The following is a 21,922-nucleotide window of genomic DNA, read 5'->3' as shown; positions in this document are numbered from 1 at the left end:
TCGAAGGCTGATGACATAAGGGGAAGCGGATAACGATTCTTAACCGTTATGTCATTCAGCCCTCGATAATCCACGCAGGGCGCAGAGTACCGTCCTTCTTCTTAACAAAAAAGAACCCCGCCCCGGCCGGAGAGGAAGAAGGCACTATGGTACCGGCGTCAAGAGACACAGATAAATAATCCTCGAGAGCCTTACGTTCGGGAGCCGACAGAGAGTATAGTCTACCCCGAGGAGGAGTGGTCCCCGGAAGGAGATCAATACTACAATCATACGACCGGTGAGGAGGAAGGGAGTTGGCTCGGGACCGACTGAAGACCGTGCGCAGATCATGATATTCCTCCGGCACTCCTGTCAAATCGCCAGGTTCCTCCTGAGAAGTGGGGACAGAAGAAATGGGAGGGATGGCAGACATTAAACACTTCACATGACAAGAAACGTTCCAGGATAGGATAGAATTACTAGACCAATTAATAGAAGGATTATGACATACTAGCCAGGGATGACCCAAAACAACAGGTGTAAAAGGTGAACGAAAAATCAAAAAAGAAATAGTCTCACTGTGGTTACCAGATACTGTGAGAGTTAAAGGTAGTGTCTCAAATCTGATACTGGGAAGATGACTACCATCTAAGGCAAACATGGGCGTAGGCTTGTCTAACTGTCTGAAAGGAATGTCATGTTTCCGAGCCCATGCTTCGTCCATGAAACAACCCTCAGCCCCAGAGTCAATCAAGGCACTGCATGTAGCACCCGAACCGGTCCAGCGTAGATGGACCGACATAGTAGTACAGGATCTAGATGAAGAGACCTGAGTAGTAGCGCTCACCAGTAGCCCTCCGCTTACTGATGAGCTCTGGCCTTTACTGGACATGAATTGACAAAATGTCCATCAAATCCGCAATAGAGGCACAGGCGGTTGGTGATCCTCCGTTCCCTCTCCTTGGTCGAGATGCGAATACCTCCCAGCTGCATGGGCTCAGTCTCTGAGCCAGAGGAGGGAGATGGTTGCGATGCGGAGCAGGGAAACACCGTTGACGCGAGCTCTCTTCCACGAGCTTGGTGACGAAGATCTACCCGTCGTTCTATGCGGATGGCGAGAGCAATCAAAGAGTCCACACTGGAAGGAACCTCCCGAGAGAGAATCTCATCTTTGACCACTGCGTGGAGTCCCTCCAGAAAACGAGCGAGCAGCGCCGGCTCGTTCCAGTCACTAGAGGCAGCAAGAGTGCGAAACTCTATAGAGTAATCCGTTATGGATCGATCACCTTGGCATAGGGAAGCCAGGGCCCTAGAAGCCTCCCTACCAAAAACTGAATGGTCAAAAACCCGAATCATCTCCTCTTTAAAGTTCTGGTAATTGTTAGAACAATCAGCCCTTGCCTCCCAGATAGCTGTGCCCCACTCTCGAGCCCGGCCAGTAAGGAGTGAAATGACGTAAGCAACCCGAGCTCTCTCGCTAGAGTATGTGTTGGGTTGGAGAGAGAACACAATATCACACTGGGTGAGAAAGGAGCGGCACTCCGTGGGCTGCCCGGAGTAGCAAGGTGGGTTATTAACCCTAGGTTCCGGAGGCTCGGCAGGCCAGGAAGTAACAGGTGGCACGAGACGAAGACTCTGGAACTGTCCAGAGAGGTCGGAAACCTGAGCGGCCAGGTTCTCCACGGCATGGCGAGCAGCAGACAATTCCTGCTCGTGTCTGCCGAGCATGGCTCCTTGGATCTCGACGGCAGTGTTACGAGCATCTGTAGTCGCTGGGTCCATTTAATGGTCGGGTCCTTCTGTTATGCGGGTGAATGAGGACCCAAAAGCGACTTGGCGAAAACAGAGTTTTTAATCCAGTAAAGTTACTTTACAAAACAAAAGGCATAATACTACTCGTAATGACGAGAACAGGCTGGAGACTTGATCAAGAACTGCAGGTTGCCTCGGGAAGGCACTTGAACGTAGCAGACTCAGACACCTGCTCACCACGCAGCATCTGAGGGAAACACGACACGACAGGGCAATACATAGACACAGCACGGTGAATTATAGACAAGGATCCGACAGGGCAGGAACGGAAAACAAGGAGAGAAATAGGGACTCTAATCAGGGAAAAGGATCGGGAACAGGTGTGGGAAGACTAAATGATTGATTAGGGGAATAGGAACAGCTGGGAGCAGGAACGGAACGATAGAGAGAAGAGAGAGCGAGAGAGTGAGAGAGGGAGGGGGAGAGAGAGGGATAGAAAGAGGGAAAGAACCTAATAAGACCAGCAGAGGGAAACGAATAGAAGGGGAAGCACAGGGACAAGACATGATAATCAATGACAAAACATGACAAGAATGTTGCATGATGGTCCCAAGGGTATGTTCTCTGAGAGACCTTTGTGTAGTTCCCATCAATGGTCCCAAGGTAACATTCTCTGGGGGATCTTTTTATAGTTACAGGTTTGTCATGGCCCCCTGAAGGTCCCCTGAACGTTCTTGGGACGTTGTGTCCTGGTCCCCTGGAGGTTGTCTAGTTCCCGGTTTGTCCCGGGGGGACGTCCTAAAAACATCCTCTGGGATGTCCCTGAGACTAACTGGGAACTAAACAAAGCCTCACGGGGACCATGACACAACGTCCTGACCACTTTAGGCAGCCACTTCATGACTTCCCGGAGAGGTCCTAATAACTCGTTATTGTTTGCATTACTTATGTATATTCCAGCAACGTATTATGCATGCACATTCCCTATAATGTTTGCCATTATGTTTGTGTACATTTCTTCATATTATTATGCATATTTTTACCACTATGTTCATGAACATCCCAGCTTATTACCATTGTACTACTATGTTACACTACTGTGTTGATGAATCCTTGTACAATTCTAATTGTATTATCATTCCTATCTCTCCTGTAGAAACCACATTATACTACTGTTTTCCTCATTACTGGATGGATTAAAATGTTCATAGTGAATCAACCGCTTAGAGCAGGGGTGTCAAACTTATTCCATGGAGAGCCTAGTGTCACGCCTTGGTCATTGTATTTTGTGTTTTTGTTATATGTTTGGGTAGGCCAGGGTGTGACATGGGTTTATATGTTGTATTCGTATTGGGGTTTGTATTATTTGGGATTGCGGCTGATTAGGGGTGTGTCTACTTAGGCTTGGCTGCCTGAGGCGATTCTCAATCAGAGTCAGGTGCTTGTCGTTTTCTCTGATTGAGAACCGTATTTAGACAGCCTGACTTTCGCTTTGTATTTTGTGGGTGTTTGTTCCTGTCTCTGTGTTGTAGTCACCAGATAGGCTGTAATTAGTTTCACGTTTCGTTTGTTGTTTTCTTATATCAGTTATTTCATGTACCGTTTTCATTAATTAAAGTCATGAGTAACCTACACGCTGCATTTCGGTCTGACTCTTCTTACAACAGACGGACATCGTTACACCTAGTGTCTGCTGGTTTTTGTTTTTTTCCTTTCAATTAAGACCTACACAACCAGATGAGGGGAGTTCCTTACTAATTAGTGACCTTAATTCATCAATCAAGTACAAGGGTGGACGAAAACCCGCAGACCCTTGGCCCTCTGTGGAACGAGTTTGACACGTGGCTTAGAGTGTCTAACAGAAGGTACAGGGGCAAGCACACAAGCGCACTTGGTATTCTACATACCTGCACAATGTTCTTAACCTGTAGACTTGGGTCACATCAGTAGAGAGAGTTTTCCATCTCTCTACCCCCCTTCTTCTTATCTCTCTTTTCACATCTCTCCATCTCTATCCCCCTTTTTATGCTAACATAAAGAGACAGATTAAGGCACGGACAGAAGGGTAGGATTGTTAAGCGCATCTCTGAACAGAGTGCCATCGTAATTTGTAAACCAAATGCAAAATCGGCTCTACATGTAGAAACGGGGGGAAATTACGGCTGTCAGTCGCCAATGGCAGGTGGTCCCCATGGCACACCGCACTGACAGCAAGCGAATGAACGGCAAATAAACGGCCCCGTACTGTGCAGACTGACAATCGGTCTGGTAAATTCTCCTTTAGACAGTCAGTCAGTACTTTAAATTGAAAAAAAAGACAGTCAGTGGTTCCGGCCTTGTGGAAGGGTGATGAGTGAAGGCGTTGGTAAGGGAATTAGCAGTTTGCTTCCACATGGTTTCCGGGTTCACCAGTGGGGTTGTAACATTAGAGGGTCCTGGAGAGGGGCTGTTGTTCATCTGTGGTTTAATGGCAGCAGCTATACATACTGAACATACCTACAGTACCCATTGTAAGCTATACTTCTTAAATCTACCCAACATATGGGTAATTGGGCACTCCAGTTTTCAATACAGATCATTAACAGGATAAGGGCAGAACTGTGACCATCCCCCTTTCTCACGGTCCTTAGATTTAAAAAAAATTATATATACATTAACTCATCAATAATATGGTCCTGCAGACACATCGTCAACAGGTGATTTTTACTGAAGATAAATGTGGTATTTCACATCCAACTTCCTTAATTCGAGCACCTTCGACAGCAAGGTAGGCTAGCAAATGTTTATTTTCTCCCTTTTCACTGCCCCGGGCTGGAATAACACTGCTACACAGTTTGAAAAAGAAATAATAAACAAAGACAGGAAGGATACAACTTGTTCCTGAGATAGATAGCACCAGCTAGCAAGCAGCTCATCTGCATTTCCCCAGTGGAGGGACAGCCTTATCACTCCATTATCTGGCCTTCAGATATGATTGGGGTCAGGCCACAACCATAAAGTTGAAGCAAAGCTCCCAACATCAAACACACAGGGGAGAGGCGTGGCCTGGGATTAGGCCATCCTGCCATGCAATGACAAAGCTTGGACTCAGACTCTCATGTACCCTCCTTTGGTTTTTCATTCTTAAAGGAAAGAATGGAGGAAAGAATGGGAAAAGGTTTAGTTACCACAGAGTTGTATTTTGAGCGGGATCAAAGCAGCCTTGAGTGTCATTGTGTTTCTTTGTGAGGTAAAGGAGGGATTGAAATGGGGGGGGGGGTGTTGTACTATACTGCATCTCTCACCATTATCTCCTTGGTTCTTCTTCTTCGGTCTTTCCAGGACAGCCTACGTGCCTTCCTGGTGCGAACAGTTATAGAGTCATATCTGTCACTGAGAGGGCAGGCCATGGCCTCAGTCAATCCCTCCAAGATACTACGTGCCTTCGAGGCGAACAGCTACAGAGAATCATCTCCTATTTGTCAGAGCCGGCCATAGCTTCAGTCAGCCAGCCAGTCAGTAAGTCAGCCAGTCAATCTCTCAAGTCCCTGAGGTGTCATTGGTGATATGACAAGGCCAGCCCTTCCTCTGTGGCTCTGAAGCTCTGTTTAAGGACAGAGAGAAATGTCTGTGCGGACAGCTGCAGGCACATAGGGAGAGTGAGCTTTGAAGTGTACAGGGTCAGAGGTCATTCCTATTCATATTAACTAAAAGGAGTAGGGAGTTCTGGTTGGTGGTTTAAGAGGGTTTATGAGACAGACAGCCAAACAGGCAGAGGTAATTGTAAGGCTGGCATAATTCAGGTTTTCAATATTTAGCCTGTTAAACTAGCCAGCTTTACAATTACCTCTGCCTGAATGGTGTCAGCTATTTTTTGTCTACTATTCTTTTGAACTTAAGAACATGAATTTAGGTATTTAGAGTACTATATAAAGTAGAGAACATTGAACAGAACAAGGCTTTGTCAAATGTGCATTTGTAAGTTGCAACTGCTAATTATTTTGCCAATTTCCCTGGAAAAAGTGAAGAGTGAATTAAGTTTACAGTGGCTTACCTTCATTATTTTATAAAGCCTTAGTATTACATTGTTGTGATATAGCATATTGGAAGGACATCAGAAACATGATATGGAAGTACTGGCTGATAGTGCCCTTTCAGTCTACGATCTTCCAAATAGACGGGGACAAACCCTTTAGCCGATCCACTCACGTAGAATTTAGCGTAGCCTTTACCATAGCCCTCAAGTAGCATTTAGCGAATCATTCACCAGGTTAGCCTTCAGAGGGGGGGGGTGCAGCCAGGTCAAGTAACAGAGTGATAGGGCCTTCATTCTAGCCTTGCCCAAAAGGGGAAGAGGGGGAGAAAGAGAGTGAAAGAAAGAAAGCAGGGTCATGTTGCAGGCTCAATGATGGGGATGGATGAGGGTGGATAACGCTCCTACCACACTAGGGGCCCCATACGCCGCCCAGGACAGAAGCCAGTTAATCTGCCCATGATGCGGTTTCTGAAAGTGAGGGCCTTATGAGTAATGCACAGCACAGGACCGGAGGTAAACCCACAACAGGGACGCAGGACTAGATGTACACACACCAGGGGGGTGAAAAGTATCTTCAGGATATATTTTTCCCCCCACTATTAGTGACACAATATTCTATACTCTATTTCTCTATACCAGCCTCATGATATGTAGTGTTCCTGGTCTCCATGTACATAGGGCCACAGCAGTGTACAAGAGGTTACCACTGGGACATTTGGCCTAACACGATTTTTCACACCTTGGTGTTGAGCTGATTTTTGTGTCAGGTGTAAGGTCAGCAAAGCTGTGGTTTGGCTTGTCTCTACAGGACTGGCTTCATTCCATACAACGGTTTTGCTAGTCACTCAACTCATTATTTGGGGATAGTATGTCTTCCTAAGATCCAATGTTTGAGGGGATCAGTTTGAGCAAGGCAAGAGGAGCAGAATAGCTCATCGGGATCACATAATGAGTAGCTATTTGGGCTGCATGGTGATTTATAGACCAGTGATTTCGCACAGTCCAACTCGACTGCTATGTAGCTAGTCAATCACTAACACACGTCTTCCTCATATAACTGCCTGAGTCTGGGTGAATTGTATTTGGTTTACACATAATTAAGAACATTTTTACTCTATGATAGATTCAAGAGGTATCAAAAATAACCAGTGACTAGACAATTTACTGTAATGTAAAGCTGCGAAATTCTCGTGCGCCACCTCCGGAGGTCGCGGTCGAACTTGCCCATGTCCACCCTCTCTGAGCAGTCGGATATAAACAGAATTGTCTCTTCAAGCGTAATTCTCCTACAGTAAAAAATCTTAATAGCAGACCCATGTATTTGCATATTTTATACTTTATTATATTATTTGTTTGCCGTCTGTGATCACTAGCCTAGGCTCTATGCTGCTGCGAGTGCGCAGGTGTGGAATGCATGGAATTGCGGTTATCATCACGCCCTGACCTTAGAGCTTTTTATGTGTCTATTTTAGTTTGTTCAGGGTGTGATTTGGGTCGGAATTCCATGTTCTTTATTTCTAGGTTTTGTGTTTCTATGTTCTGGCTGGGTATGGTTCTCAATCAGGGACAGCTGTCTATCGTTGTCTCTGATTGGGAATCATACTTAGGCAGCCTGTTTTGCCACCTTAGGTTGTGGGATGTCATTATTTTGTTAGCTTTGTAAAGCCTACAGAACAGAACAGTTCGTTATTCTTTTGTTTAGTGTTCTGAGAAAATCAAGAACCATGAACACGTACCACGATGCACCTTGGTCTACTTCATATGACGAGCGTTACAGAACATCCCATCACCAGAGGACCAAGCAACGTGGAAGACATCCTGGACGGTAAGGGATCCTACACATGGGAGGAGATCCTGGCTGGATGGGATCGCCTCCCATGGGAACAGGTGGAGGTAGCCAGGAGAGCGGAGGCAGCAGGAAAGGGGAACCAGCGTTATAAGGGAACACGGTCGGCAAGGAAGCCCGGGAGGCAGCCCCCAAAACAAATTTGGGGGGGGCACACGGGGAGTGTGGCGGAGTCAGGTTGGAGACCTGAGCCCACGACCCGTGCTTACCGTGGCAAGCAGGTGACTGGTCAGGCCCCAGGCTGTCTCGGCCGAACATTCACAGGACGGTGTGCTCGGTGCCAGCGTCCCGCAGATGCCGGGTGGAAGTGGGCATCCAGCCAGAACGGGTGGTGCCAGCTCTGCACTCGAGACCGCCAGTGCACCTCCACGGCCCAGTGTATCCGGTGCCTCGGTCAAGGAAGAGGCCTCCGGTATGTCTCCCCAGCCTGGTGAGTCCTGTGCCTGCGCCGCCCTTCTTTCCGGAGCTTCCCAAGGCGCCCTCCAGTCCGTGGCCTGCAACGAGGGTCCCCAGCAGGTTGGCGGCAAGGGTCCCCGCTCTAGAGGCGCCACCTAAGTGGGCCAAGCCAGAGGTGGAGCGGGGTCTATGTCCCTCACCAGAGCCGCCACCGCGGAGAAATGCGCCCTGACCTTAGAGCTTTTTATGTCTCTATTTTGGTTTGACCAGGGTGTGATTTGGGTGGGAATTCTATGTTCTTTATCTCTAGGTTTTGTGTTTCTATGTTTTGGCCGGGTATGGTTCTCAATCAGGGACAGCGGTCTATTGTTGTCTCTGATTGGGAACCATACTTAGGCAGTCTGTTTTGCCAACTTAGGTTGTGGGATGTTGTTTTTTTATTAGCTCTGTAAAGCCTACAGTTCGTTATTCTTTTGTTGTTTTGTTTAGTGTTCTGAGAAAAATCAAGAACCATGAACACGTACCACGCTATCTACTTCATACGACGAGCGTTACAGTTATTCAAAAAGAGAAAATATGTTTAAATATAGCCCATCCAATCAATTTTGAGAGCTGTTTGGCAAATGTAGGTGTTTTAGAAACCTTAGAATCTGCTGTTTCTGACCATATTTTAGAAATAAAATCACTATTTGGTATTCTCGGTTCCATACACGTGGTATGCGGTTGTGAGTCTGGTTGGATGTAATGCAAAAGTCTCTAAAACTACGTTGGAGGCGGCTTATGGCAGAGAAATGAATGTTCAATTCTATGGCAACAGCTCTGGTGGACATTCCTGCAGTCAGCATTGCATTTGCACACTCCCTCAAAACTTGAGACATCTGTGGCATTGTGTTGTGTGACAAAACTGTTCATTTTAGAGTGGCCAGCACAAGGTGCACCTGTGTAACAATCATGCTGTTTAATCAGCTCCTTGATTTGCCACACCTGTCAGGTGGATGGATTATCTTGGCAAAGGATAAATGCTTACTAAGAGGGATGCGAACAAATTTGTGCACAGAATGAGAGAAATAAGCTTTTTTTGTATATGGAATATTTCTTGGATATTTTATTTAATCTCAAAAAGCATGGGGACCAACACTTTACATGTTGCGTTTATTTTTGTTCAATGTATTTCAGAGAATTTTGGTCTTTAATATATGGCAGACAAACAAGTTCCCTAACTTCTTTCCCTCCTCCATTTTTGCATTAATGTTGCAATCAGTTGTTTATCAGTTTGAATAGCTGCATGTATGACATAACTCCACCATTCCTATTCATAATATAATTCATGACTATATTACCTTTTTGTCATTAAGATTTTTTTTTTGTTTAAACATACTATTTGTTGTAATATGTGTTCTGTCTTTTCTGGAATATAAATTATTTATTGTAACCTGCTTTGTATGGCTTGTTTAAGAAAGGGTGATACTTTGACAGGTATTTACTTTTCCATGGTTGCAGGATCTTATATGTTTCTGCTAACTTTCTATGGAAATTTGTTGTGGTAAAAGATCTTATATCTTTAGGGATATGAATACCAAATATGTCTACTTCACAATCAGCCCATTTTATTGGTAAACTACATGGTAATGTAAAGGTTGTGTATTTTAACGATCCAATACGTAATATGGTACACTAATCATAACTTGGTTTTAGTCCAGAGGGGCAAGAGAAGTAATCTAGATCTTCATTGAGACCGTGCAGGTATCCAGATTGCAGACTTAAGGGGAAACTTGAGTCATCGGCATACATTGACACTTTTATTTTCCAGCCCAGGATTTATTATCCCTTGATGTTCCGTTCCCTTCTTTGTCAATTACACACGGCACTGTTCATCAGTCTCTTCATTCAGAAGACAATTTATATATATTGTCACCCTTCAGACTGATCTCAATTTAATCATTTCTTTATTACTACATGTGTGAAATTTGTTTCAATATAAATTAGGTGTAGTTTCGATGGGACATCGTCAGATCGGTAGCTATCTGTCGGGTGAAGGGCAGGGGGGAAAATGACATATCCTCATAAAACTGCTTATAACAAAAACTCTGTTTGTGATATCGAAATTCTAAAGTCAGTGTGTTAAATTGGTTTATTTAGGAAAAGTCAAGGACAGAAGGGGAGTTGACTTAATTTTAGCTGCGGGGAAAAAATGTTTAGTCGCCAAGCCCCCGAACCATCTCTCGGCACATGCCTTTCCATTGTTTATGTAAAAATAAAAGTTTATGTACATATTATGCTAATTAAAATCTAATTCGGAAACCTCTGCTTCAACTCTCTTCAATCTGAATAGGCTGTTGATACACCAGAGGGCAAAACCTCTCCACCAAGGACTTATTTCACCACAGAGTGTTAAAGTACAATCTTATCTTATCTACTACCAACAGAACTCTTGCTAACTATACCTCTCAGCATATAGGTGACCTCTCTCTTGGGCTAGCCCAGATTAGTGTGTCAGTGCGTGAGGATGTGGGATCAGCAGGCCAGGGCCATAGGATCAGAAATCATCCCTGGACCCAGGCTCCTTACAGCATGACTCATTAAATCCCAATCCCACCACACTGTTCCTGGTCAGGTCCTCCACCCTGAAGAGGGTCCTTAAGCCTAGCCTCTTGCTGGGGTTTGAACCTTAATACAGTGTTGGCACAGAGCTAGTTACAAGGCTAATAACAGAAAGATAGGGCTAGCAAAAAACTTCTCAGGGCTAGCAAAAAACTGTTGTGACCTTTGGAGGGTATGCTTGGTCTGGGCATGTGTGGTTCTTTGTAGTCTTGTTTGATTGGCATTCAACTTTGCATTCACTCTTACCTGCATAGGCATAGGCATAGTCCTTCGTCCCTGGTTCAGGGTGAAGTACTTTCCCCACCCGCGCTTCCCTATCACTCTCACATGTTAAGGTGGCTGTTTTTGCAGTGTGCTTGGAAAACGATCTTTGGGAAACTTGCTATCGGCTCTAAAGGATTGTGTAAACAGTGGCTGTATCTTTCCTAGTGACTGTGCACTTTTAAGTCTTAAGTCACTTTGGAATTTCCTCTAACAATACCTGTACAGGTGTGACGCCACTTGAAAGAAAAGAACAAGGAAGTAAGAGATGTTTTCAAAATCTAACCAGCATGTGCCATGCAGTGTGTCTATCACTGGTTTGCTCTATGTGTTCTCTAAAGCAGAAACAAGAGGAAACAATACACTGATAGACAGTAAATAGATGAACATAGACAAAGAACGAGGAATCAATTATTTCTTATAAAGGTTCTTAGTAGGCAACTTCAGATTAAAGGTGTGGCCAGAACTTTTTTTTTAAGTGTTTCCTTGTTAAACTATGAAGCAATGAATGCACATTGAATGTGTGTGGAAATTATTCAGAAGGAGATCAAATATATCCAAAGGTTCTCTTTGCTCTCTTTTTCAATGCATTTGACAGGCTGATGTCCCCCCCCACCCACCCACCCAGTTACTGCTTCAGACATATAGCAGAATAAAATCTACAGAATGAATGGATGACATACTCTGTACAAATAACTGAGCAAAGTAGTACAATGCCATCTGGAGGATTAGATATGAGGAGAATGAGTGGAGTGTAACAACCTATACAACCCAAACATTCAAACTTTCCACGTGGTTGCATGTTCCTGAGAAGCAAGCACAATTGGTTGGGTATAATTTACAACAGAGGCCACACAGACTGAAAGAGAAGTGCCACATGCTTTGTGGTGTTGTCTTATATACAGACATGTTTGTAACCATGGATTATTTTACCCCGACGAGCGATAACACTTGGCTCTAGTGTTTTTTTTAGACGCGTCCAATCTAATTGACTGTGACGGGATCTCGGGAAAAAGGATTACCGTGCCCTCTCAAGCCGTCTCGAAGAAGCAACCGTAACATGCGGCTTATCCAGACCTCATTTGCTTAGCCTATAAGATCCGTTAGCTACTGAGAATTGAGCAAATGTAGGCTGCTAAATAGTTAACACGTAGTTAATTCTCTTTACCACAAAGCTGAACATCCTTCCTCGAAAGGTGTTGTAATTTACACTAATTTACACATTTACTCTCAAAAGGTACACAATGCCATGCCAGATTCAATGCAATGACAGAAAGATTTTCCATGATGGAACACTTTTGGCGACAAAAGGTATATGCGTAATTACGCTTAGATTCCAGAAAAAATGATATAGCGTATGTTGAAATAGGAACTCTATCAAAGTCGTAGTATTAGGAACATCTGCTACTCAGTAGTAACGTGAAAATAAATTACCCCACTTCTGACTGGGGCAATATTTGAAGCGCAACATGCCCAGCCACAGCCCCACTATATAGTGGACAATTCAAGTCCCAATTTTGGATAGGCTATGGTCATTGTAAAATTATTATTTTCAGATATAAAACTGGTTCATACTCACTTGTTTTTATCCGTGCTCATTCTACCGGAGTTTTATGTCCAGCTTTTAGTCAGGGATGACTCCAGAGGCGCGCTGAAGCCGACGTCCCAGTTCTCTTGTTCAATAAAATCAAGAAAGTTGTTATTGAGTTTCAAACAACGAAATACATTTGCAACACGGGTCTCACTCCATAGAGCAACTCTCCCGGATTTGAGAAATAGCCTATTAATCTCCAAGAAGAGTAGCCTAATATCGTCTAGAAATGCTTATAGTGAAACTATCTGGCAGTAATCAATGTTATTTCGTCGGTCTTACAAACTATATAGAAACTGAGTTTCAGATTATTCATACCGCGACATATTCTATCACAGCATTCTAAGTAAATCTTCAAGTTTTCGCGATCGTTGTGTATTTCGCTGCGCGCGTCTGAAGAAGCTCTTCGAGCGCGCAGTGTCTTTTTCAATTTTTAAAGTTCCATCCCTCTTTCAACGTCACGCCACGAGTGGGAGGGAGAGGTAAGAAAAAGTCAGAGAAATAATTAATGTCAGCAGACCGGTGTAGAAGAAAAAAATCAAGGTGAAACTGACTTGTACCTGTTTACTTTCTCTACACTAACAGGGAGTCTCACAATGCCTCGAAGAACCTGACTAGAAGGTAACATAGCTCATAACATGGTCCTTCTGTAGCTCAGTTGGTAGAGCATGGCGCTTGTAACGCCAGGGCAGTGGGTTCGATTCCCGGGACCACCCATACGTAGAATGTATGCACACATGACTGTAAGTCGCTTTGGATAAAAGCGTCTGCTAAATGGCATATTTATAGTGGTTATTTATTATGACCAGCTGGCCTTATGGTTGTCAGAAAAATATGTCATATTCCTGTCAGTAAAAATAAGTTTTAAAAAAACGTCTTTAGTCAACCAGTTTGTGACTAGATCCAAAATTTCCCCCCAAAAAGTTATTCCAAGAACCCCATAGGAGAGGGGGGTTAATCGAGGAACCCCTTTAGTTCCTCGATGCCCAACAGAAAAATGTGGATTTGAATTTGAGAAGACAGCAGGTGCAGGCACTTAACTGAAAAATTGAAAGCTCTCCTCATGTAGAGGTAAGGGTTCTCCCTTGAATGACCTAAATTCATAATGTTTTATGATGATACCATATATCTTTTCATATTTGTGCAAATGGCTGTGTTGTTTGACACTCATATTTAAAATGATTTCTAAACAAGAACATTTACAATTAAATGGCTGTCAATCAACAGAGGTAAGAATATGTTAAAGAATTTACCAGCATTGGGTGCAGATGACTGAACTGCTAACTTATTTGTGTCTGTGTGTCTGCAGGTATGCAGACAAGGAGGCACACAAAGTTATGTACAATTGCTATTGGTTTGTCTCATAATGTTATGCAGATCACAAGTGTCATCTCATTTGAATCTCTAAAATCTTATAGGACCCAGAGGCCCCTACATTATAAACAAGGTATGTGTATGAAAACCGTTGTCAAATGTGATGCTTTTTCATACATTTTTACCACAAAAACCAAGGTATTGAATGATCCAATCAAATCAAATCAAATGTATTTATATAGCCCTTCGTACATCAGCTGATATCTCAAAGTGCTGTACAGAAACCCAGCCTAAAACCCCAAACAGCAAGCAATGCAGGTGTAGAAGCACGGTGGCTAGGAAAAACTCCCTAGAAAGGCCAAAACCTAGGAAGAAACCTAGAGAGGAACCAGGCTATGTGGGGTGGCCAGTCCTCTTCTGGCTGTGCCGGGTGGAGATTATAACAGAACATGGCCAAGATGTTCAAATGTTCATAAATGTTCATAAATGACCAGCATGGTCGAATAATAATAAGGCAGAACATACTTCACCCTCCTTATACCTCTGATGACTATAACAGGAAACCTATGTGATCACCATGCACTGCAAAATCATTCTGGCTGTGGATAGCCTACAGAGGACATCAACATGCCAGAGGATAAATCCATTGTACTTGGGGCTTTGTTGGGAGTTTACCTCATATTTAGATGTTTGAATTCTGCTTTGCCACTAAAATCATAATAAACATTGAAAACTTAAAGATTGTGTTATTGCACCAAATGGAACCTTTAAACGGCCTGCACTCAAAGCTCATCTATACACTGAGTGTACCAAACATTAGGAACACCTTTCTAATATTGAGTTGCAACTCCCAGTTTGCCCTCAGAACATAAAATATCAAGTAATCAGAAAACCAAGACAGCTAGTCTGGGAAAGATTTCAGGAAATATTCACAAGCATTCGTCGGGGCATGGACTCTACAAGGTGTCGAAAGCGTTCCACAGGGATGCTGGCCCATGTTGACTTCAATGCTTCCCACAGTTGTGTCAAGTTGGCTCAATGTTCTTTGGGTGGTGGACACGGGAAACTGTTGAATGTGAAAAATCCAGTAGCGTTGCAGTTCTGGACAAACCGGTGCGCCTGGCACCTACTGCCATACCCCGTTCAAAGGCACTTAAATATTTTGTCTTGCACATTCACCCTCTGAATGGCACATATACTGAATCCATGTCTTCTCTCCTACATCTACACTGATTGAAATGGATTTAACAAGTGACATCAATAAGAGATCACAGCTTTCACCTGGTCAGTCTATGTCATGGAAAGAGCAGGTGTTCTTAATGTTTTGGACACTGTGTTTTTATGTACATGAAAGGTCTATTTTACAGGTAGGCTACTGGGGTAATTATCCCCGCCTAAGAACAATGTGTAATTTCTGACGAAAAAGAAACATTTGGAAAAACATTGGTATGTGAATGAAGGTCATGCTTAGACGAATAAACTCTAAAGGGAAATAATAGCTACATTTTACAATTTTTTTGTTATTTAATTAAATGTTTTTAGAAAAGTGGCATTTTTTTTAAAGAACCGGGCTAACTGCCCCCCTCCCCATGGTGTAACTGGCCACCGAGGGTGCCAAATTACCCCGGAAGAAGATTATGGCATAAGGTTTTACACAGGTGTGTTAAAATCAATTTAATCCGTTTTATTTAGAAATGATTTAGTAAGTAATACTTAAAAGCTATGTCAAGATGTCTTATTTTAATTATTTAAATAAAATATGGGGAGTAAATGCTATTGCACATGCCACCATTAATATCCCCAATATCAGGAGATTTGATGTAAAGCTCCTCTTTTTATCTCACCTGCACATTAATTTTCTTTGTTCTTTCTTTCTTTGTTCCTTTTCCATGCAACCCATTATGTACAATTGCGCTAAATATTATTTGAATAATGCAAGATTGTAAATCCCAGCAGCCTTTCAAATGACATTCAGGAGCAAACGGTTTTCAAAGTTGTTTTTAATTCATAAAAAAATGTAGTCATTGGAATACAATATTGGAATGGAATATAACTAATAACATTAAATAACATTGGAATATAACATTTAATAACAATAACTTCAATAATTAATTAACTCTCTTATGCTCTGCTATTGCACAATTCTAATTTGTACATACATTGTAGGTCACAAATAAAGCTATCCCCAGTAATGAGCCCACTGTCTGAACTGCTCAAACATAATCCAGTCCCCACATGTGACTGAAAATGGGGAGAGATGCCAATTGAAAAACTCTCTCTTAAAAATTAGCTATACAGCTCCAGAGTGGCGCAGCAGTCTAAGGCACTGCATCTCAGTGCTAGAGGTGTCACTACAGACACCCTGGTTTGAATCCAAGCTGTATCACAACAGGCCGTGATTGGCCCAGCGTCGTCCGGGTTTGGCCGGTGTAGGCCGTCATTGTAAATCAGCATTTGTCCATAACTGACTTGCCTAGTTAAATACAGATAAAATATATATATATATGACATAAAATGTTGTTTAAAATCACTAAAAGGCTATAAAGTCAAATTAACTGTCAGTCACTAGTGGAAACATTTACAACTGCAATAAAGTTATGTTATGTATTTTACCTCAGACGATCTTGTTGTAAGGTTGATAGCTAACCCTCCTATCTGTTTATGCTAACTAGCAAGCTGGCTAGCATTTACTATTAGTGAAGTTGCTAGATAGCAAGTTAGCATAAACTAGCGCTAACTGGGCTGGTCATTGTCTAAATGACAGGTAGAAAGACATTCATAACCATAAAACACTCATTCAACATAATATTACTTACTAAAAAAATATTGAAATGTTTCTCTCTAAACAAGTGGATTATTTATTGTAAGGCTTTCCTACTTGTATATTTAAAAAACAATTCTAGATCTAACTTCATTGGAATATATATATATATATATATATATATATATATATATATATATATATATATATATATATATATATATATATATATATATATATATATACAATATGTAACAGCAATGGCAGACAGGGAAAGTGTTGGGGAAATAATTTGGTGACATCTTGTGGTCTTAATGTGAATTACAGGGGGGGGGGGACATTTACCCCAGGGGGCTAGTTAGCCCTAGTACCCTACACATTTACATTTGTGACACAATTTTATTGTGTAGATTACCGGCAGTTTCTGTTTATTCACAGGGGCCAGTTTGATCAAGGCTTTTCACTGATGCTCTGATCATCAACTAATTTACTAGTACAGTAATTGTGTAATAACAGATTGGGTGGTGTGTAACCACGTTTCCATCCATAGTTTTTATGCGAGTAAAGTCATACCTTATATTTTTTAAATCCTGACATCTGTGATGGAAACAGGAAGTTTCGGTACAATTTATAAATGCCGACAGAAAATTTGTTGGTTCGACATGGTGGGATCTTTTGTGTAGGTAAAATGTATTATGCGAGATAGCGCGGTGGAAACGTCTTTAGCTCAAATATTGATATAACCATCACATGGAAATTTGGGAGTCACGCAATGACATGGTGTAAGGTCCTCCCACTACGACTCCGTAAACCATGCAGTTTATTAGGCTACAGATTAAATAAATTATGAACTTCACAAGGTTGTGAAAGTGCACGATTATGAGCTTGAGTCTCCTTTCCAATAAATATACAGGGTCTTATTCTGGTGACATGATGGTCAATGCTTGACATAATATCATCATGTACACTAGCCTAACCGCCAGAGTATGTGAGCAGAGCGGAAGCGCAGAGCGAGATTCCCAAACGCTGGAGCAGCCTTCTTGCCCACTCCAATTCCGCTACAGTAGCGCTTAATTCACGAATTCAGGGTATGCCTGGCATATGTAAATCACAGTTTATATGCGGTATTTATAGACTAGAATGATTTAATACAACAACATTTTGTTTAAATGCCGAGGCTTTATTATGTCCCTACCAGCCTAGAGTGTCGCACTCGCAAATGCTTCACAATGTATTTCTTTGTAGGCTTATATGTATTCCTTATTAGGCTCTATGTCTGGCTCCTGACCTATTTCGAGTGTGTATATGTTGTTTAATAATGTAACCTATTTGAAATGATGAGCACTTCTTACATTCACCTTTTCATGTTTATTCAAATACTTTTCATTCAAATCATGTGGTTTGGTTTCTGCTACCCGCATTGTATCTGCGAGTTGTTGGCTATAGAGAACATGTGCCAAGGCCAGAGTAGGCCCATTTCCTAACTAATAATTTAAAATGCTTTTCATTCAACAATACCGACCGTTTTTGGGACAAAACTATTTGGCACATGAAAACTTAAGCGAAAAAGTACATTTTATTGTGCACTACCTCATCACGCACTGATTTTTATACTGCAACAAGTCAGTTTGGTGGAAACACCACTGGTGTGAAAATATGAATATTTTGCATGAAAATCTGGATCGTGGACTGCCCCGCCAGTGCCTTGCTCAGACCATAGGGCTCAGACCGGTCATCTAGACATGTAGTTGAGTAGGCCTAGCTCCATTTTATGGGCATATGCTGTTCACAGCACTTCAGGTAAACTTCTCAGAGACCTACGGGGAATTTCTGTTTGCTCAAAAATCACAGAAAACTTCCTTAGGTTCCTTTATACTGGTAGCCCTTTATTATTTTACACGTTTATAAAACAGCACACATTATTTCTAATAAAGAAACACATTCAGTTTTTTCCTCATTAAAATTGATAAATAAAACAGACAGTATATTAAGGGGAAATCAAGCTATACAAAACGTATCATATTGTGTTTACCCATGCAGGTACCCATGCAGGTCGATACATTTCAAATGCTTTAATTATAATATAAAAAATAATTGACATCATTCATTTCAAAACAAGTTCCACATCTGTCCTCACTGCTGGCTGACATCCAGAGCAGGCTATGATGGTCATCTGTTGGTGTTTACAAGGTACTGAGAAACTATTTGACCTGGAAGAAAACCACACAACAAGCTGTTAGCACATAATGAATATGGATATTAGTGTCAGTGTAAATGGTTTGTCAGGTCAGTGCAAGTGTTTGATGTGGACCCAATGTGGAGCTAAGCTTGGACGTGCCAAAGGATGACAGGGCTTCAACTGGACAGGAAGCAATAGGTGTGTGTGTTTTACTAATTGGCTTTATGATATCAGGAAAAGCATTGGTGTTTACCTTCAACGTGAAACAGCTACATTAGCAGCTCTTCAGGCCTCATTTCCATAAGTGAAACATGCGTGTGTGTGTCTTTATCAACATCCCTCTACTAATAACCTGGACTGTACTCAGTGATAACAGGATGTTTTTCACTACTACCGGTGTCCTCCAAACAGTATGTTTTCATAAATCACCTTAACAAAATAACAGCTAAATATAGTCACATCTTTCTATTTCTGAAAGACACTGCTTCATTAAAAATAATAACCAATTTCCATTTAAAGACATTGTTTAAAACAAAATGGGTTTGACACAACTTCTTACCTTTCCACCATGTCAGCACCCTTGACCTTGTCCCATTTAAAAATGTTGTTGATATCCAGCTTTAGAATGGGCGTGTCAATCAGATACTCCTATACCATGCTGTGGGTAAGGACCAGGAGGGAATAGAGACATATGGTTAGTGACTTCAACAACGCACATGCACGCACACACATAATGCTTATGCAATAAACATATTTTCTCAGGTCAGGCTATTTACTGGTTGTTTCCTTGTTATTTCAAGTACATTTCCATCTCTGTAAGGAAATTCACAGCTCAAAATAGACCTGAGGAACAAGCCTGTTTCCTGTCTCATACATCTCTAAAACATGTTAGTAGTATAGAAATGTCAAAATGTAAGCTTTTTATTTAATGCTCCCACACACACGCACGTCCGTACCTCAACCTACTCCCTTCCTTAACACTCCCTTCCTCATTCACAATCCCATCAACACTTCCTTCCTTCCTCCCTCTCTCGCCGCATGGTTTTGTGCTGCAGCAAGCTCTCGTGTTTGAAGTGGAGTTTCTCCAGGTACTCCAGAGGAATGCCCTGCTCCTCCTCTCTGCCTCTCAGATGTAGCCTCTCCATGCACCTCTACACACAAACACACGAGAAGTACCATTTTAAATGCAGTGTTACTACACAGGTATAAGTGCACATTAATGTAAAATGTACATTTTTATTTTTATTTTTTTCATAAGGTGTTATGGCAGTACTAGTTAAAAGCCAATAGGCTACATTATATAATCTACTACAATGCAACTGATGTGTTTTGCTACGATAGGTTTCTAACGAACATGTATCGAGGTTAAGTTAGTTGCTGACCTCTGGTGCGGCTTGAAGGTAGATGATGCCGTCCAGCTCGATGCATTTAAAAAAAACTGTTTGTGGAGCCAGCCGTGCCAGTCCTGGTAGATAGACCACTCTGTCTCGTTCAGACTCTCATTCTCATACAGGTTCGCTGCAAAGACGTATCTGGACACAGACAGAACAACAACATAGGACAAATGAGAGGGGTGTGCTTAGAGGCACTTGTGGAAGCTGTACAGATACTAACACATACTTACAGCAATTCTTTTGGAGGGGAGAATTCTTTCCATGGTTATAGAATTCTAAACCCTATCCTTCGTATCATATTAAAGAAGACATGACTCTCCTGGTGAAATGTCTGGTTCGTCCATACCTGTTGCTGTAGACGGACCTTTCGAAGAACTGCACAGGGTTCTCTCTCTGAGCTTCCTATTGGTGGCTTTCATCTGGGTTCAGACCAGTTGCAGAACCTACACATGTCTTGGAGTATGGCAGCAAGGCAGAGGCAGATGACTGGCACCACCACTCAGCTGGAGGAACTTCCAGAGCAAGAGAGAGATGTGTGTGCAGAGCTCTTTAAGGCTGCCATGGAGAATGTGCCATTAAACTGCAGGCTGTGATGGAAAGGCACCAGAGACTAGCTCTCTTTATATATTCGATCCAAAATGAGTGAAAGGGTCCAGGAAAGAGGAAGGACTATGTGCACATCATCCCTGCTTTGAGTGAGGTTTCTGAAGAGGAGTGGCACAACTACATGTCAATAAACAAAACTGATGCCAGACAGGTGAGAGCAGTGGACTGGTGTGCAGGAGCTGAAAGACAGGCTACAAACTGGGGCCCGCATTACTTCTCTTTATTTGTGGCTCCCCACCATATCTGTGGATGTTGAGAAACTCTTCTCACAGTCCATGAATCTGTTAAATCAGAACAGGAGAAGCTTATCTGAGAACGTTATGCTTTTTATTGTCAAGTTCAACGGCAGTGCTCAAGAATGAAGTCCCTCACACGGTCTCACTCCTCTCCCTGCTCTGCTCTAGAGATTGGACAGCACACCTCTCTCTCTCTCTTTCTCTGAATTGCTGTAGGTCATACTTACATCATATGTTTAGAGTGTATTGTATAGTATCTTGCTCACCTGGGAGGTGTGCCTTCTGAAGAACCATGGGTCAATTCAACAGGTTGCAAAGTTATGGGATGTTATAGTCAGAAATGTATTGTGTTGAACAGGTATTTAGGAAATGATGTTAGTCTTGTTACATTCCTGTCTACGCCTCTCTAGGTTTCGTTTCGTTATCGGATTGACTCTTCAAACACAAGTGATTCAAGTGATTCAAATGCAGATGTGAGTGCTCAGGGTATTATAAATCAAATTGTATTGGTCACATACTGTACACATATTAAGCAGATGTCATTCCTGGTGTAGCGAATTGCTTCATGTTACTAGCTCCAACAATACAGTAGTATCTAACAATTCACAACAATACACACAAATCTAAAAGTAAAAGAATGGAATGAAGAAACATATACACTGCCATTCAAAAGTTTTGGGTCATTAGAAATGTCCTTGTTTTTGAAAGAAAAAAAAAAAAATGTCCATTAAAATAACATAAAATTGATCAGAAATGCAGTGTATACATTGTTAATGTTGTAAATGACTATTGTAGCTGGAAACAGCTGATTTTTAATGGAATATCTACATAGGTGCCACACATAATCCCTCTCCAGCCTCTAGGTCATTATCCCGCACACCTGTCACCATCGTCTCGCACACCTGCGCCTCATGACATTCACCTGGACTCCATCACTTCCTTGATTATCTTCCCTATATTTGTCACTTCCCTTGGTTCTTTCCGCAGGTGT

The 21,922-nt window shown here is 42.2% G+C and overlaps 1 protein-coding gene and 1 long non-coding RNA gene across 8 annotated transcripts in view; both read right to left on the bottom strand.

Annotated features, from left to right (window-relative positions):
- LOC124006786 (electrogenic sodium bicarbonate cotransporter 1-like) overlaps positions 1–12,857 on the bottom strand; it is an 81,839-nt gene extending 68,982 nt beyond the window's left edge. For 6 of the 7 annotated variants that reach the window (XM_046316937.1, XM_046316936.1, XM_046316938.1 and 3 more), the window contains exon 1: positions 12,430–12,857. In XM_046316937.1, coding sequence (XP_046172893.1) covers positions 12,430–12,449 — 20 coding nt within the window. In that variant the 5' untranslated portion in view covers positions 12,450–12,857. The remainder of the gene's footprint in view (positions 1–12,429) is intronic. The other variant, XM_046316941.1, reaches the window with a different exon arrangement.
- A 5,556-nt stretch (positions 12,858–18,413) lies between these two features.
- Positions 18,414–19,702, bottom strand: LOC124007445. Its single transcript, XR_006833924.1, has 3 exons — positions 19,652–19,702; positions 19,255–19,353; positions 18,414–18,726 (listed from the first exon to the last, which is right to left on the bottom strand). It is a non-coding gene; the product is annotated as an uncharacterized LOC124007445 (long non-coding RNA).
- Between the last annotated feature and the right edge of the window lie 2,220 nt (positions 19,703–21,922).

The sequence above is a fragment of the Oncorhynchus gorbuscha genome, linkage group LG20 (genome assembly GCF_021184085.1).
Source record: "Oncorhynchus gorbuscha isolate QuinsamMale2020 ecotype Even-year linkage group LG20, OgorEven_v1.0, whole genome shotgun sequence".
Lineage (NCBI taxonomy): Eukaryota > Metazoa > Chordata > Actinopteri > Salmoniformes > Salmonidae > Oncorhynchus > Oncorhynchus gorbuscha.
Note: the sequence above shows the minus strand (reverse complement) of the source record. Positions and strands in the feature narration are given on the sequence as shown.